Raw genomic sequence first — 16,650 nt, 5'->3', positions numbered from 1 at the left:
TCCCACGCTGCTGGGATTACAAGCATGTGCCACCATGCCTGGTAGGATTTTTTTTTTAAGCTACATTGAGGTGTATCATCAAGTTTCAGTGGGAAATTCAATGATTATTAGCATATTTACAGAGCTGTATAACCTCTTATTTTAAATCATTCCCACCATGCTAAAAAGAAACTTCATGCTCATCTGCTAACTCCTCTGATTCCCACCCCCAGATTTTAGCAATCACTAATCTAAAGCTTTGCCTTTTCTGGACTTTTCATATAAATAAATTCATACAGTATGTGGTCTTTTGTGACTGGCTTCTATCATTTAGCATATTTTCAAGAATCATCCATGTTATAGCATGTATCAGTAGTTCACTCCTTTTCTTACTAAATAATATTCCACTATGCAGAAATATCACATTTTATTTATCCATTCATCAGCTGAAGGATACTGAGGGTTGTTTCAACATTTTGGTTTTTTAAAATAATTATGAATATTTGTTGTTATGAATATTTGTCTATAAGTTTATATGTGGACTTTTTTTATTTTTATTTTTGTTAAGAATATACCTAAGGGTGGAATTTCTGGGGTGTAAAACTCTATGCTTAACCTACTGAGAAATTGCCCAATTGTTTGCACACCATATTACTGAGGTTTTGATTTGCATTTCACTGATAGCTAATGATGCGGAACATTCTTTTCATGTGCTTATTGTCTGTATATTTTCTTCGGAGAAAAGCCTAGTTAGATTTTTTTGCCTTTTTTATTTTTATTTTTTGGTACTAGGGATTAAACTCAGGAGCATTTAACCACTGAGGCACATCTCCAGTTCTTTTTTATATTTTGAGATAGAGTCTCACTAAGTTACTTAGGGCCTCACTAAATTGCTGAGGCTAGCTGCGAACTTGTGATCCATCCTTCCTTCCTTCCTTCCTTCTTTCCTTCCCTCCTTCCCTTCCTCCCTCCCTCCCTCTCTTCCTCCCTCCCTCCCTCCTTCCTTCCTTCCTTCCTTCCTTCCCTCCCTCCCTCCCTCCCTCTCTTCCTCCCTCCCTTCCTCCCTCCTTCCTTCCTTCCTTCCTTCCCATGGCCTTCTGCATATGAGGCAAGCACTCTACCAAATGAGCTATATCCGAGCCCAAAGGTTATTTCTTTTTAATGTCAAGTTGTAAGAGTTCTTTACATATTCTATATGTAATCATTACAAATATTTTTCTCCAATTTAGCCATCCTAGTGGGTATAAAATGGCCCAAGGTCAGTTTAATCCATATATATGAAATAGATATAATCTGACACATTGTATATATTACATAAATGTTGGAAAGATGCTAAATAATTTTAATTGCTTTGAAGTCAAGGATAATAGCTTACTTGTTCAGCATCCCCCTCACACTTCATACCTAATACTAGACACAAAGCAAATGTTTGGGAAATACTCAGAGACTTGAACAAATGCTGGGACAATGCTGCAGAGAAATTCAGAGGAACTGGGAAGGCCATCTGAAACCAGTAAAACCTGTTTATACATTGCTCCTACATTTAACCCTGAGAGAGTACTGCTTTCTAAAGGTACATCTCCATTTCTTTTCTCTTTTTTTTAAAAAAAGCAATTTCTATATAAACCATCCCTGCAGTGCCTATGCTCTTAAGTTACTATCAAAATGTCCCATCACTTAGAAAACTGACCCTCTCTCTCCATTCCCTTTGCCAACGAAAGATAATAAGCACATGACAAAATCACAATCTATGTTCATCCCCAGCAATGAATGATTCTTTAGTTCTGCTGGAAGTGCCCTTTCTTCTCCTTAAGGAACTCACATCCAGAAGGAAAGAGATAGGTTGTAATGAAGGTACTTCATCCTTATAGCTGTTCAACTAAAAGGTGACTTTTTCCTCATAAAAAATTAATATATTCATTCCTCATAAAAGAAATATTAATATATTCACAGTCAGCTAAGGAGCCACTTCTTCTAAAGAGCCTTTCTTGATCCCTTGCCTGCCATTTTTTGTGTTCCCAGAGATCTCTGTGCTTCTTCATATTATAGCAGTTATTATATCTGTTTATTTCAATTCCCTGAACTGTCAAAAAAAAATCCCCTATTACTGTTATTATTAAAATAGGGAGAGAAAATACTGTTTTTACAAGGTACCAAATGAAAAGCTCAGAAGATGTTAGACTTAAGGGTAATGGGGAGTACAATGTCATAAAAGGATTCTAAGAAATAGAATGCTTTCAGTTATTGGTAACAACAACTAGGAAAGAGGGAAAAAGGAAAGAAAGAACAAAAACTTGGTCAGGGCTTACGCTCTCTGCCTCCCCTTTCCCTAGTTTCTCCCTAGCTGCCCAGGGCCAAAAACCTCATGGCTATGACCCAGCACTCTCTTGGGAAAGCTGTACTTTAGAGGGAACTAATGAGTTTATGTTTACCTACAGATTTTCCTCTGAGGAGCAAAGAGATAACATATGACTTCAAGAAGGGAAAACACAAAGAAATATCAAGGAGATGAGAAATGACACTAAATGGATTATCCTGGGTTAGCTTCCATAGAATAAGCTTTTAGGTCAGTCTCAAGTATGCTGAGCCTACATTCTCTGTCACTGCCTGTACCTCCAAAATTCAGAGTTACAAAACAACAGAATCTGAGAAAAGGCATAATGAGAAATAAAAAGTTAAAGCTATACAGAAATAAGAATTCTAGGGGCTGGGGATGTGGCTCAAGCGGTAGCGCGCTCGCCTGGCATGCGTGCGGCCCAGGTTCGATCCTCAGCACCACATACAAACAAAGATGTTGTCTCCACCAATAACTAAAAAATAAATATTAAAAAAAAAAAAAAAGAATTCTAGCCCAATCTGAAGAATACTGCTACAGAGGTATTCAAAGAAGGAAGACAATGACTAAGGAATGATAAGCTCCCTACCATTAGAGGGATTTAAATGTACACTGAGTCACCAATTCCTGGAGATTTTAAAACAGGTGGAAGGACTAAATTAAAGATTCAAGTTTAATAAACATTTGAAACCTATTCTATGCTAGCTACTATGTGGCAATAAAAGAATGAATAGGGCTTTCAAGCATAACTGAGTCTGATAGAAGAGACAAATAGCACAACCTCAGTCAAACCATCTCAGGAAATGAAGTGGGGATGTCTAGTGTAAAATAGGATAAGAAGTAACACAGTGGGGATGTCTAGTGTAAAATAGGATAAGAAGTAAACACTATTCATACTTCCCAAGTTGATTAAGAATACAAGAGCTGGAACTTACCTATGTGTATGATGTTAAACAAGTCATTTAAATTCTCTATGCCTCAGTGTCTACATCTGTAGAGTGGGGGTAATAATACTAGTACCTATCTTGTAAGGTTGTAATATTAAATTAGATAACGCATATAAAACACTTGGTGCGGGACTTGACACAGAGTAAGTATTCTGTATTATTTTGCCTTCAGTGTTCTCCCTCAGCACTCTTTTCTGCTACACCCTGGCCTCAAAAGCAACATGGTCTTCTAATCATCTACTATCAGTTGGCTATCTCGGGGATAAAACAAATATACTATTTGTACTCTAAAATCTGGATTACTATGGACTACTCTAGTGGGTTTTTTCCCCCCTTCTTCACTATGCTACAACTCATTTTATATCTCTAAAAAAAATTTCAAGGCTGGGGTTATGGCTCAGGGCACTTGCCTTGCACGTATGAGGCCCTGGGTTCTATCTACAGCACCACATAAAAAATAAAGAAAAATAAAGTTGTGTGTCCATCTACAACTAAAAATTTAAAAAATTATGGTGCAGCTATGTTCGTCAAACAAACTCTTCTCAAGTTCAAGAGTCTAATAGACCACCATACAATAATCATGGGAGACTTCAACACACCTCTCTCGCCACTGGACAGATCTTCCAAACAAAAGTTGAATAAGGAAACTATAGAACTCAATAACACAATTAATAACCTAGACTTAATTGACATATATAGAGTATACCACCCAACATCAAACAGTTACACTTTTTTCTCAGCAGCACATGGATCCTTCTCAAAAATAGATCATATATTATGTCACAGGGCAACTCTTAGACAATATAAAGGAGTAGAGATAATACCATGCATCTTATCTGATCATAATGGAATGAAACTGAAAATCAACGATAAAAGAAGGAAGGAAAAAGCATATATCACTTGGAGAATAAACAATAGGTTACTGAATGATCAATGGGTTATAGAAGACATCAAGGAGGAAATTAAAAAATTCTTAGAGATAAATGAAAACACAGACACAACATATCGGAATCAATGGGACACACTGAAAGCAGTTCTAAGAGGAAAACTCATTGCTTGGAGTTCATTCCTTAAAAAAAGAAAAAACCAACAAATAAATGATCTCATACTTCATCTCAAAATCCTTGAAAAAGAAGAGCAAAACAACAGCAAAAGAAGTAGAAGGCAAGAAATAATTAAAATCAGAGCTGAAATTAATGAAATCGAAACAAAAGAAACAATTGAAAAAATTGACAAAACTAAAAGTTGGTTCTTTGAAAAAATAAACAAAATCGACAGACCCTTAGCGATGCTAGCGAAGAGAAGAAGAGAGAGAACTCAAATTACTAGCATACGGGATGAAAAAGGCAATATCACAACAGACACTTCAGAAATACAGAAGATAATCAAAAACTATTTTGAATCCTTATACTCCAATAAATTAGAAGACAGTGAAGGCATAGATAAATTTCTTAAGTCATATGATCTGCCCAGATTGAGTCAGGAGGATATAGACAACCTAAACAGACCAATATCAATTGAGGAAATAGAAGAAACCATCAAAAGACTACCAACTAAGAAAAGCCCAGGACCGGATGGGTATACAGCAGAATTTTACAAAACCTTTAAAGAAGAACTAATACCAATACTTTTCAAGCTACTTCAGGAAATAGAAAAAGAGGGAGAACTTCCAAATTCATTCTACGAGGCCAACAACACCCTGATACCTAAACCAGGCAAAGACACTTCAAAGAAAGAAAACTACAGACCAATATCTCTAATGAACCTAGATGCAAAAATCCTCAATAAAATTCTGGCGAATCGGATACAAAAACATATCAAAAAAATTGTGCACCATGATCAAGTAGGATTCATCCCTGGGATGCAAGGCTGGTTCAATATACGGAAATCAATAAATGTTATTCACCACATCAATAGACTTAAAAATAAGAACCATATGATCATCTCGATAGATGCGGAAAAAGCATTCGACAAAGTACAGCATCCCTTTATGTTCAAAACTCTAGAAAAACTAGGGATAACAGGAACATACCTCAATATTGTAAAAGCAATCTATGCTAAGCCTCAGGCTAGCATCATTCTGAATGGAGAAAAACTGAAGGCATTCCCTCTAAAATCTGGAACAAGACAGGGATGCCCTCTCTCTCCACTTCTCTTCAACATAGTTCTCGAAACACTGGCCAGAGCAATTAGACAGACGAAAGAAATTAAAGGCATAAAAATAGGAAAAGAAGAACTTAAATTATCACTATTTGCAGATGATATGATTCTATACCTAGCAGACCCAAAAGACTCTACAAAGAAACTATTAGAGCTAATAAATGAATTCAGCAAAGTGGCAGGATATAAAATCAACACGCATAAATCAAAGGCATTCCTGTATATCAGCGACAAATCCTCTGAAATGGAAATGAGGACAACCACTCCATTCAAAATATCTTCAAAAAAAATAAAATACTTGGGAATCAACCTAACAAAAGAGGTGAAAGACTTATACAATGAAAACTACAGAACCCTAAAGAGAGAAATAGAAGAAGATCTTAGAAGATGGAAAAATATACCCTGTTCATGGATAGGCAGAACTAACATCATCAAAATGGCGATATTACCAAAAGTTCTCTATAGGTTTAATGCAATGCCAATCAAAATCCCAACGGTATTTCTTGTAGAAATAGAGAAAGCAATCATGAAATTCATATGGAAAAATAAAAGACCCAGAATAGCAAAAACAATGCTAAGCAGGAAGTGTGAATCAGGCGGTATAGCGATACCAGACTTCAAACTATACTACAGAGCAATAGTAACAAAAACAGCATGGTACTGGTACCAAAACAGGCGGGTGGACCAATGGTACAGAATAGAGGACACAGAAACCAATTCACAAAACTACAACTATCTTATATTTGATAAAGGGGCTAAAAGCATGCAATGGAGGAAGGATAGCATCTTCAACAAATGGTGCTGGGAAAACTGGAAATCCATATGCAACAAAATGAAACTGAATCCCTTTCTCTCGCCATGCACAAAAGTTAATTCAAAATGGATCAAGGAGCTTGATATCAAATCAGAGACGCGCCGTCTGATAGAAGAAAAAGTTGGCTACGATCTACAGTCGGTGGGGTCGGGCTCCAAATTCCTCAATAGGACACCCATAGCACAAAAGTTAATAACTAGAATCAACAAATGGGACTTACTCAAACTAAAAAGTCTTTTCTCAGCAAAAGAAACAATATGAGAGGTAAATAGGGAGCCTACACCCTGGGAACAAATCTTTACTCCTCACACTTCAGATAGAGCCCTAATATCCAGAGTATACAAAGAACTCAAAAAATTAGACAATAAGAGAACAAACAACCCAATCAACAAATGGGCCAAGGACCTGAACAGACACTTCTCAGAGGAGGACATACAGTCAATCAACAAGTACATGAAAAAATGCTCAACATCTCTAGCTGTCAGAGAAATGCAAATCAAAACCACCCTAAGATACCATCTCACTCCAGTAAGATTGGCAGCCATTATGAAGTCAAACAACAACAAGTGCTGGCGAGGATGTGGGGAAAAGGGTACACTTGTACATTGCTGGTGGGACTGCAGATTGGTGCAGCCAATTTGGAAAGCAGTATGGAGATTTCTTGGAAAGCTGTGAATGGAGCCACCATTTGACCCAGCTATTCCCCTTCTTGGTCTATTCCCTAAAGACCTAAAAAGAGCATGCTACAGGGACACTGCTACATCGATGTTCATAGCAGCACAATTCACAATAGCAAGGCTGTGGAACCAACCTAGATGCCCTTCAATAGACGAATGGATAAAAAAAATGTGGCATTTATACATAATGGAGTATTACTCTGCATTAAAAAATGACAAAATCATAGAATTTGCAGGGAAATGGATGGCATTAGAGCAGATTATGCTAAGTGAAGCTAGCCAATCCCTAAAAAACAAATGCCAAATGTCTTCTTTGATATAAGGAGAGTAACTAAGATCAGAGTAGGGACGAAGAGCAGGAGAAGAAGATTAACATTTAACAGGGATGAGAGGTGGGAGGGAAAGGGAGAGAGAAGGGAAATTGCATGGAAATGGAAGGAGACCCTCAGGGTTATACAGTGGAGGGGGTAGAGAGAGAGGAGGGGAGAGGAGGGGAGGGGAGGGGAGAGGTGGGGAGGGGGGATGGTGGAGGATGGGAAAGGCAGCGGAGCACAACAGACACTAGTATGGCAATATGTAAATCAATGGATGTGTAACTGATGTGATTCTGCAATCTGTGTATGGGGTGAAGGTGGGAGTTCATAACCCACTTGAATCAAAGTGTGGAATATGATATGTCAAGAAATTTGTAATGTTTTGAACAACCAACAATAAAAAATTAAAAAATAAAAATTCCAAAGATAAACAAACAGATTCTCAAGATTAAACTCACACATGCAAGGCTAGGGTTGTGGCTCAATGGTAGAGTGCTCACCTAGCATGGGCGAGGAACTGGGTTTGATCCTCAGCACCACATTAAAAAAAAATAATAAATAAATAGATAGATAGATAGATAAATACATAGATGGTATTGTGTCCAACTACAACTAAAAAATATATATTTTTTTTTAAAAAAAACTCAAACATGCATTAATCCCTCAATAAGATCTTGGCTTGGACCAAAAATCCCCAGAGAAGAAAATACCTGGAAACCAGGAACACTTATCAAATGTCTTCAGGGAGAGACCCACAGGAGGAAAATAAAGCAACAAAACAAAAAAAACAAAACATTGATTATTGCTTTAAAGAAGCAAGGAATGGGAACTTCCACAGCCTGTCTGCTGTGGTTTTACCAAACTAACTGGTTCAATGCCCAGCAACACAAAAACAAAACAAAACAAAAAACACCCTAGGAAGAAGAAATGTGATACTGACTGCCATTTCTCCTTGATTTACCCACTGTACCTACTCCACCATTGCAGCACCTATGACATGTTTTTTCATTTACCTATCAGTCTTTCTCTACCTATACTAGTCTATAAACCCCTTAATGGCAGTTATCATACTTTATCCATCTTGGTATTATCAGGCATAGCACAGTGCCTGGCACACAGAAGGTGCTTCAGAAGTCTGATGACTAGATTGATAAATAAAAGTTTAAACCTTCACAGAGAAAACCATAAAAGGCAGAGTAAAAAGCTAAAGGTGTAGATTGGAAAAATCCTAGAAGTCAAGTGAGACTTAGGTTAGAATCCTAAAGGACATATAGGATTTGAAAAGGAAAGATATTCTACACAGACAGGACAGCACCAATAAAGACCTGGCAGCAACCAGGAATATAGTACACAGAGCTGGGTGCCCACACCAGAAGGCTAAGGCAGGAGGTTTGCAAGTTCGAAGACAGACTCAGCAATGTGGTAAGACCCTCAAAAATTTAGGAAGACACTGTCTCAAAATTAATAAATAAATAAATAAAGCCAGGTGTAGTAGTGAATGCCCATAATCCCTGCAGCTCAGCAGGCTGAAGCAGGAGGATCACAAGGTTTTATTTTGAGATAGGGTCTTACTAAGTTTGCTTAGGGCCATTTTCAAAAACTTAGTGAGGCCCTAAGCAAACTTAGTAAGACCCTATCTCAAAATTAAAAGGGGTGGGGATGCAGCTCAGAGGTTAAGCACCCATGGGTTCAATCCCCAGTACCAAAATATAAAAGAAAGCACATACCACTGGGAACAGTGGTGGACTCCTGGAATCTTAGTTACTGGGGTCAGGGTGGCCTGAGGAGGATCACAAGTTCAAGGCCAGCTGTGGCAACTTAGCAACACCCTATTGCAAAATAAACATTTTAAAAAGGACTAGGGCTCAGTGCTAGCACATCCCTGGATTCAAACCTCAGTACCACAAAAAATAATAATTATTATTATTAAATACTTATTGGGTACCTACTGTATACTGGGAATAATGTTGAATGAAGAGAATAAAACAATAAACAAGAAAGACTAGGATTTTGTTCTCTCATGAAGCTTACAGCCTAGTGGGGAAGACAGTTACAATAATGTTTGGTAGAGCTGGGCTAGAAAAACAGAGGGGGCTAAAGGAACACAAAACAGGATGACCCAATCAGTGGGCCAGAAAAGACAGCTCCTTCATTTTTAAATTGTGGCTTTAAACACCCTAGGGCTTCTGTTGAGTCTCTTCAAGGACCAAAATGTCTTCAAAGTGAGCTTTTAAGTAAAGAGATTAATGATTAAATAAAAGTTTAAAAGCCACCAACATAGTCCAATCTCTCTCTCTCTCTCTCTTTTTTTTTTTTTAATGGTACTAGGTAGAAAATCCAGGGCCTTGTACATGCTAGGCAAGCACTCCACCACAAAGCTAGATCTCAGTTCTATTTTTATTTTATTAAGTTGCAAAGGCTGGTCTTGAACTTGTGATCCTGAGTAGCTGGGATTACCGCATACAACTTCACACCCCATGCTTGACTCAGATCTCCTCTTCTAACAAATGTAAAACAGGACCCTGAAGAAATCAATTATTCACCTGCAGTAATACCTTAGTTAGTTGCATTTAGGATACCTGCTTTGATCTCCAGCATGCGCTAATCTTCATGATATAGCATCATTTTGGAAGATGAGCAGGCACTGAAAATGGATACATCCAGAATTCACAGGTACTAGCCAGAGAGTTGGCTGGCCACAATTGGGTACAGACATGCTATTCTACCTTTAAGACTTAAACAACTCCCAGTGCCAAAAGGATGACTCTAATTCCTCTCAGAGGTTAGTCAGCTATTCCATTGAGGAGAAAATCACTGGCTCTAGGAGTAGGTTGGCTTCTGGGTCTCCTAGCTGGCACTCCAACTAATATTCTCAAGCACACCAAGGTTTACAGTTGTGAGAGGGAACTGAGTACCAATCATCACAGCCTGTTTAATGCCTGACCAGAGCTGGCTAAACCCATCTCTCATCTCCCTAACTACCACTTGGCTAATCATTCCTCATGATAATGGTTCAGCAGAATCAAGTTATCAGCAAATAACGCAAATAAAGGACTTATTTAGAGAGAATAACATTCTTTTGGTTAATCCCTATTTTGATCTTCTCAGGGAAAAAAAATTGTTTCATGTTTTGGAAATGAGACTCCCCACTTCCCTGTACTAGGAACTGAACCCAGTGGCACACTATCACCAACCTACATTCCTAGCCCTTTTTATTTCGAGACAGGGTCTCATTAAATTGCCTAGGCTGGCCTTAAATTTGTGATCCTCCTGCCTCAGCCTCCTGAGTAACTAGGAATACTGGAATGCACCACCAGGACTGGCTGGAAACAGGACTTTGGAATATAAGGGGCAGTTTAACTTTGGTAAGATAAGCTTGCAATTTGAGTCTTTAAACTGATGGGAAATAAACACTTTGGAATCCAGAAATGTGGATTTATTTATTTTTGTTTATTTACTTACTTATTAATTACTTACTTATTGGTACTAGGGGTTGAACCCAGGGGCACCTAACCACTGAGCCACATCCCCAGCCCTTTTCTTTTCTTTCTTTTTAAATATTTTTTTAGTTATAGATGGACACAATACCTTTATTTTATTTGTTTATTTTTATGTTATCCAGGGGATTGAACTCAGTGCCTCACACATGCTGGGCAAGCACCCTACCACTGAGCCACAACCCCGACCCATCTTTTTTTTTTTTTTTTTGTATTTTATTTAGATAGAGACAGGGTCTCACTAAATTGCTGAGGCTGGCTTTGAACTCATGATCCTCCTGCCTCAGCCTCCTAAACTGCTGGGATTACGGGCGTTCATCACCATGCCTGGCTGGAAATGTGGATTCGAATCTTAGTAACAGTACTTATAGCTGCAGACTCTCAGCATCTCTTAAATCCTTGGAAGCTCAGTTCCTCAATCATAAATACAGAATACTAAAAAATATTACCTCAAAAATGTGAAATTCAAAATGCTCTTCTAAATCACAACTACTTATCAATATACTGTATCGATTTTTACATGAGATAATTAAGGCTATACAATTTTATTTAAGTACTGGGGATTGAAAAGAAAGGCTCTTAACTACTGAGTCACATCCCCAGGCTTGTTTTAATTTCTTATTTTGAAACAAGGCCTCGCTAAGTTGCTAAGGCTGGCTTTGAACTCACAATCCTCCTGCCTCAGCCTCCAAAATAGCTGGGATTGTAGGGATGTACCACTATGCCCAGCTAAGACTATTCAATTTGAAATCACATAACCCCTAGAACACAAATGGTGGCATGAGAAATAGAACTACGGAGCTCAGTATAGCACGCTAAACTCATTATAGCACAGAGAAACCTGGCCAGAATCTATACTTCCTCACTCTCAAACTGTGGAATCCTGGGAAACTTCTTTATTTCTCTAGTCTCTGGCTCATTTAAAATATGGAGTTAATACATCTAATTCATAGGACTGCTACAAAGGTAAAGGGCTTTAAACAAGTGCTGATTTATAGTTAGGGCTCAATAAATAATAACCTTTTCTACTGGTAGCTCTTTCCTAAATCTTCTTTTCTATTCACCTCCACAAAGCAGGAGAAGCCATTTTAAAAAGCCTAAATTACTTCTCAAAATCTGGAGAAAAATGAAACCAGACAAAAAGAAGAAAGGAATATGAATGAACTTCTATTCCAGACCATGTATCATGCTGACAACATCTGCTATTGGAAAACCCAGATACAATAACCTGAAGAATAAACCACACCATGTTCATTCTTTCCAAAGTATAAGAAAAGTACACTAGCTCCATTTTAGTCAGACTACCCATTACTCTTATATAATCTGGTCTCAACAATAGAATCTAACCAAGCAGAAGGTGCAACAGAGAGCAACTTTGATGTCACATGCAAATCACATCTTTTTTTGGTAAGCCCAACCTTTAATTTTTCAGCTCAAACCCATCTCTATAATAAAGACTTCACTTACTGCCCCTAGCAGACTCTAATGTTTGTCTCTTGTACTTGGCTGCACTTGTTACACACTTTCATGATAGCAATTATCTAGTGGTATTGTAATGGACTATTTGCATGTCTCCTCACTGGATTGTAAATTGGCAAAAATCCTGTCTCATCTTTGAATTCTTTTTTCTTTTTCTTTTTTTTAGCTATAGTGGGCCAAAATACCTTTATTTTATTTATTTATTTTTATGTGGTGCTGAGGATCGAATCCAGTGCCTCGCACATGCTGGGCGAGTGCTCTACCACTGAGCCACAGCCCCAGCCCCTCATCTTTGAATTCTTGATGCATAACACACATAGATTCCTATAATTACATATTAAATGATGAATTTCACCTTCTATTTCACTAGTGATGGCTGAGCAGAAACAGCTGGGGAGACGTTAGAAGGAAACACACAAGCTAAGGTCTGCCAGACCAGACCTCTGTTCTTTCTGGAGCTTGAAGGGGATGACTGTTTCTGCTTCTCAGAGTTACTTTATCTTAAACACACAAAAGAATAGATAGAAATTCAGTTCACATAGAATTTCCAGATAATAGATTATATTCTTTCTCAGAAAATAAAATATGTAACAAGGTTTCTGGGATGAACACAAGTGGTTTCATATAAAGATGACCTCTAGCCAGGCACAGTGGTGCACGCCTGTAATCCCTGTGGCTTGGGAAGCTGAGGCAGGAGGACTGCAAGTTCAAAGCCAGCCTCAGCAACAGCAAGGTGCTAAGCAACTCAGTGAGATCCTGTCTCTAAATAAAATATAAAATAGAGCTGGGGATGTGGCTCAGTGGATGAATGCCCCTGAGTACCAATCAATCCCTGGTACCAAAAAAAAAAAAAAAAAAAAAAATCCTGTAGCCTAACATTCTGGAAGATATATTATACTACTAGTAGCTCTAAAGTCCTTAAACAATACAGAAAAACTAAGAATCAAAAGTTTAAAAAAAAAAAAAAAAAGTCTTACATGAAAACCTTAAGTTCTTTTTCCTCTTCCAAAACTTCTGCTCTACATCTCAATGAACCCTTATATATGCAACTAAATGTCTCTTTGAAAGAGATACATGCAACCTCTAAAAGGAGAGCCCATGACTAACAAACAATAAGCAATAACTTCAATACAGCATTTACTCTCTTCAAGGTGTTTTCAAATATATCTCACTGAACCACAGCCAACTATAATCATAGAATCTTAAAGTAGGAGGAGCCTTGGAAGTCATTTCCACAACCACCCCCACTTTACCAATCTAAAGGTATTCAAACATCTCTAGTTTCTAGTGTTTAGGAGGAAGGAGACAACAGACAATGCTTCAACAGACAGTGCTGGGAACAACCACCTGTCAGTTTCTCAGTCTCTTCCCTTACTTTAATGATCCCAATCATTTAAACTAAGTTAACCCACCATCAAGCAATAGTCTTTGCTTCCTAAGTCCACTTCCTTTTTCTGAGCTTCATCACCAAACTTTCCCCACTCTCCTCCACCAAACACAGACAGGGCCTCTAAAATTCTGACCCCTTAGAGATCCTACTGGTTCCATCTCTGACAACTGATCCTCTTCCTATTATTCTGTGCTGTCTTTATCTACATGCTGTCAAACACAAGACCACAAGCAACTCTATCTATCACTGTCTCTTGAGCCTCAGGATTTTTTTCCCCTTTCCTTCCTCACCTTCTCTCTGCTTCTCAGCCTATCTTTTCATTCCTTTCAAACTCAGTGACTCCTTCCTCCAGTGATTCAAGGTCCACTGACAACTGAATACATCAGTTGTTAAATGCTAATTAGATAGGAAAGGAGACATGCACTCTCAAGTTCACCTTCAAAGAATTTATTTAACAAAATCATAAACCTTTATGATTCAACAAATTCTAGGAGGCTTTCCCTAGCTCAAAATGAATTGGTGTCCTTTTCTCAAGACCACCATTATATTTCTGATGCAATGCCCAATCTTCTTGTCTGTCTCCTGCCACTACACTGTGGGCTCTACATGAGAAGGGACCCTTGTGTCCCTAGTACCTTGCCCAGGACCCGGAACAAAGGTGATACTTAAGTGAATGGATGAATCATTCATTCATCCATTCATACAATCATTCAATCATCCATTCGTTGAACAAAACTTTATGTACATAAACTGTAAGGATGAAATTGAAATAGTTCCTACCTAAAATTAAATCAAAGCTAACATACTTGAGATTAGTACTTTTTCCCCCATCCGCATGCCCAACCCCCACGCCAAGCTTAGAGTCCTCTCCCACAGAGAAAGCCCGGCCTTCCATTGCAGAAGTCCACGCCCCTTCAACTCTAAAGCTACCTCTCAGACCTTTAGTTCTACCCTAGGACCCCCCAACTAATAATCTCAAAATCTTAACATTTCCATCCGTCCAGGCTTTCTCTCTGTCCTTCATTTACATTTCTGAAGCTACTGCATGTCTTCTACCCCCAAGACCACCTCAGGGCGCCCGAGTCAAGAGAACCTCAGATTTCCTTCATCCCGCCCCCCAGTCAGCTCCTTCTTCCCTCTCAGGACCCTTCCCGTTTCTCCTAGGACCTCCTTTCTCTAACACCTCACTGCCCCTTCCTTCGCTTTCAGGCTGTCTCTTCTTTCCTTGTCTCTCATCTCCTCTTACCTCATCTAGCTCCCGTTCCGCCGCAGCACCTCCTCCAACCTCCACCTCCACTACTGCCGCCATCTTCAGGTTCACCCCCTCCCTCCTCCCCGCGCAAGCCAGCTGCTTCCGCCGCTCATTTGCTCTTAGCCAATCAGCGGCGGGGACTCTAGCGGGGGGGCGGAGCACCAAGACTTGGGGGCACACCTGTCAGGGACCGAGACGTTTTGCTACTTCTTTTAGATTTAGAAAGGAGGAGTCCCGTACACTTCGAAGCTTCCTCGGGGAATCGTTCTTGGAAAGTGAGAAATTTCGCCTACATTATTTTTAGTGCAATTATTTCTCCAGTTATTCCCTTTGGAGAATCAAAGAGAAGAACCCCTAAGCCAGCAACTTTCGCGACACTCCCTGACGTGGGCTCCAGGAGCGCAGCGTGGAGACTCAGGACTACATTTCCCATACTACACCGAATCTAACCCGGAGGTTCAAATTGCGCTCTCTCGACTCGAGAATTAAAGTGAAAAATATACATTAAAAACACATGCAAGTGTATTTTTCTGGCTGTAGCACCAGTTGCCTTGCCTCGGTGGGAATCGTTTTACAGGAACAGCGGCTAGTTTAGGTTCCAGAACGCGTTCCTGAGCTTCAACGGGCCAAGTGTGTTACCAGGATCAGAAGGCGGAAGCCAGAGGACCAAATTGGCGGGAGAATGTTTGTGATCCACGACCAGAGGCGCGGTATAACTTCTTGAGGTTCCTGGTCTCGGGTGAGGAGCGTTGGGGTTTGTTGACCCGGAGCGTAGTAGCCGAAGGGTGGTGGTGGGGGGAGGTGGCATCAAAGAAGTGGACAAAGCAGCGTGTTCGGGATTCTTCAGATTCAGGGCAGCAGAGGCTGTCATTGCTATTTCACACATCTTAATACTCTTTCCTGCCCCACATTCTGCTTCCCCAGCTCTCACCTTTACCCGCTTTCTGCACACCCCACCTCCACTTAGACCTTCTTAACTGATTTTCAGCACCCTACTTTTCGTATGTCTGAATTCGTTAGCTTGCAGACCTGTAACCCAGCGCACACGCCCCCTCAGCGTCCAGTCTGGATCTATTGATGATAGATCAACTCCAGGATGACCTGTGAGTTCAGAAAACCTAGAATGCCAGCCGACTTTATTTGGGGGCCAACAGGAACTTACAGGTTAATATTTACTACCTACAGACATCTCAATTACTTTAAACAATAACTTTTATTATGTGAAGCTTTTTTTTTTTAATTTTTAGCGGACACAACATCTTTGTTTGTATGTGGTGCTGAGGATCCAACCCTGGCCGCACGCATGCCAGGCGAGCGCGCTACCGCTTGAGCCACATCCCCAGTCTGTGAAAGTTTTATATATGGAAATTATTAATAGAATATTACAAACAATGTATTCTCAGCACACCAGATTGACTATTGATATGATATATTTGCTTCCTGGTTTTTTAAAAGGTTAATATAGAAAAAAATTGAATTTAATCTGTGTCTTTTATTCTCAGATCCATTACCCTCTCATCAGCAATAAAAACAAATTTTATTATAAATTAGCTGTGTGTTTTATTCAGCCCATTTAAAAAAATTATATGTGTATCCTTAAATGATACATAGTGTTGCTTTTATTTTTTTTACTTTTGTGGTACCTGGTATGGAACCCAGGACCTTGCGCATGCTAGGCAAGTGCCCTACCATGGTGCTACATCCCAGATCCTGATTTTGTTTTTTTAATGAACACAAATGCTGTTTTCTATATATCACCCCCTAACTTCATTCTTTCACTATTATTTTTAAAGCCTATATAGATGT

At 39.2% G+C, this 16,650-nt stretch overlaps 2 protein-coding genes across 4 annotated transcripts in view; one reads left to right on the top strand and one right to left on the bottom strand.

The window, feature by feature from the left end:
- Rnf121 (ring finger protein 121) overlaps positions 1-14,918 on the bottom strand; it is a 65,209-nt gene extending 50,291 nt beyond the window's left edge. For both annotated transcript variants that reach the window (XM_046441837.2, XM_058578510.1), the window contains exon 1: positions 14,839-14,918. In XM_046441837.2, coding sequence (XP_046297793.1) covers positions 14,839-14,901 — 63 coding nt within the window. In that variant the 5' untranslated portion in view covers positions 14,902-14,918. The remainder of the gene's footprint in view (positions 1-14,838) is intronic.
- A 155-nt stretch (positions 14,919-15,073) lies between these two features.
- The window catches only part of Xndc1n (XRCC1 N-terminal domain containing 1, N-terminal like), a 44,686-nt gene continuing 43,109 nt past the window's right edge, over positions 15,074-16,650 (top strand). Inside the window, exon 1 of one of the 2 annotated variants that reach the window (XM_046441827.2) lies at positions 15,074-15,583. The gene's annotated coding sequence lies outside the window, so the exon portion shown is untranslated. The remainder of the gene's footprint in view (positions 15,584-16,650) is intronic. The other variant, XM_046441826.2, reaches the window with a different exon arrangement.

This window comes from Marmota monax, unplaced genomic scaffold (assembly GCF_021218885.2).
Source record: "Marmota monax isolate L192 unplaced genomic scaffold, Marmota_monax_Labrador192_F-V1.1 WCK01_AAM20220418_F8-fsc00068, whole genome shotgun sequence".
In the NCBI taxonomy this organism is placed as follows: domain Eukaryota; kingdom Metazoa; phylum Chordata; class Mammalia; order Rodentia; family Sciuridae; genus Marmota; species Marmota monax.
This window is presented reverse-complemented; position numbering and strand designations above follow the sequence as displayed.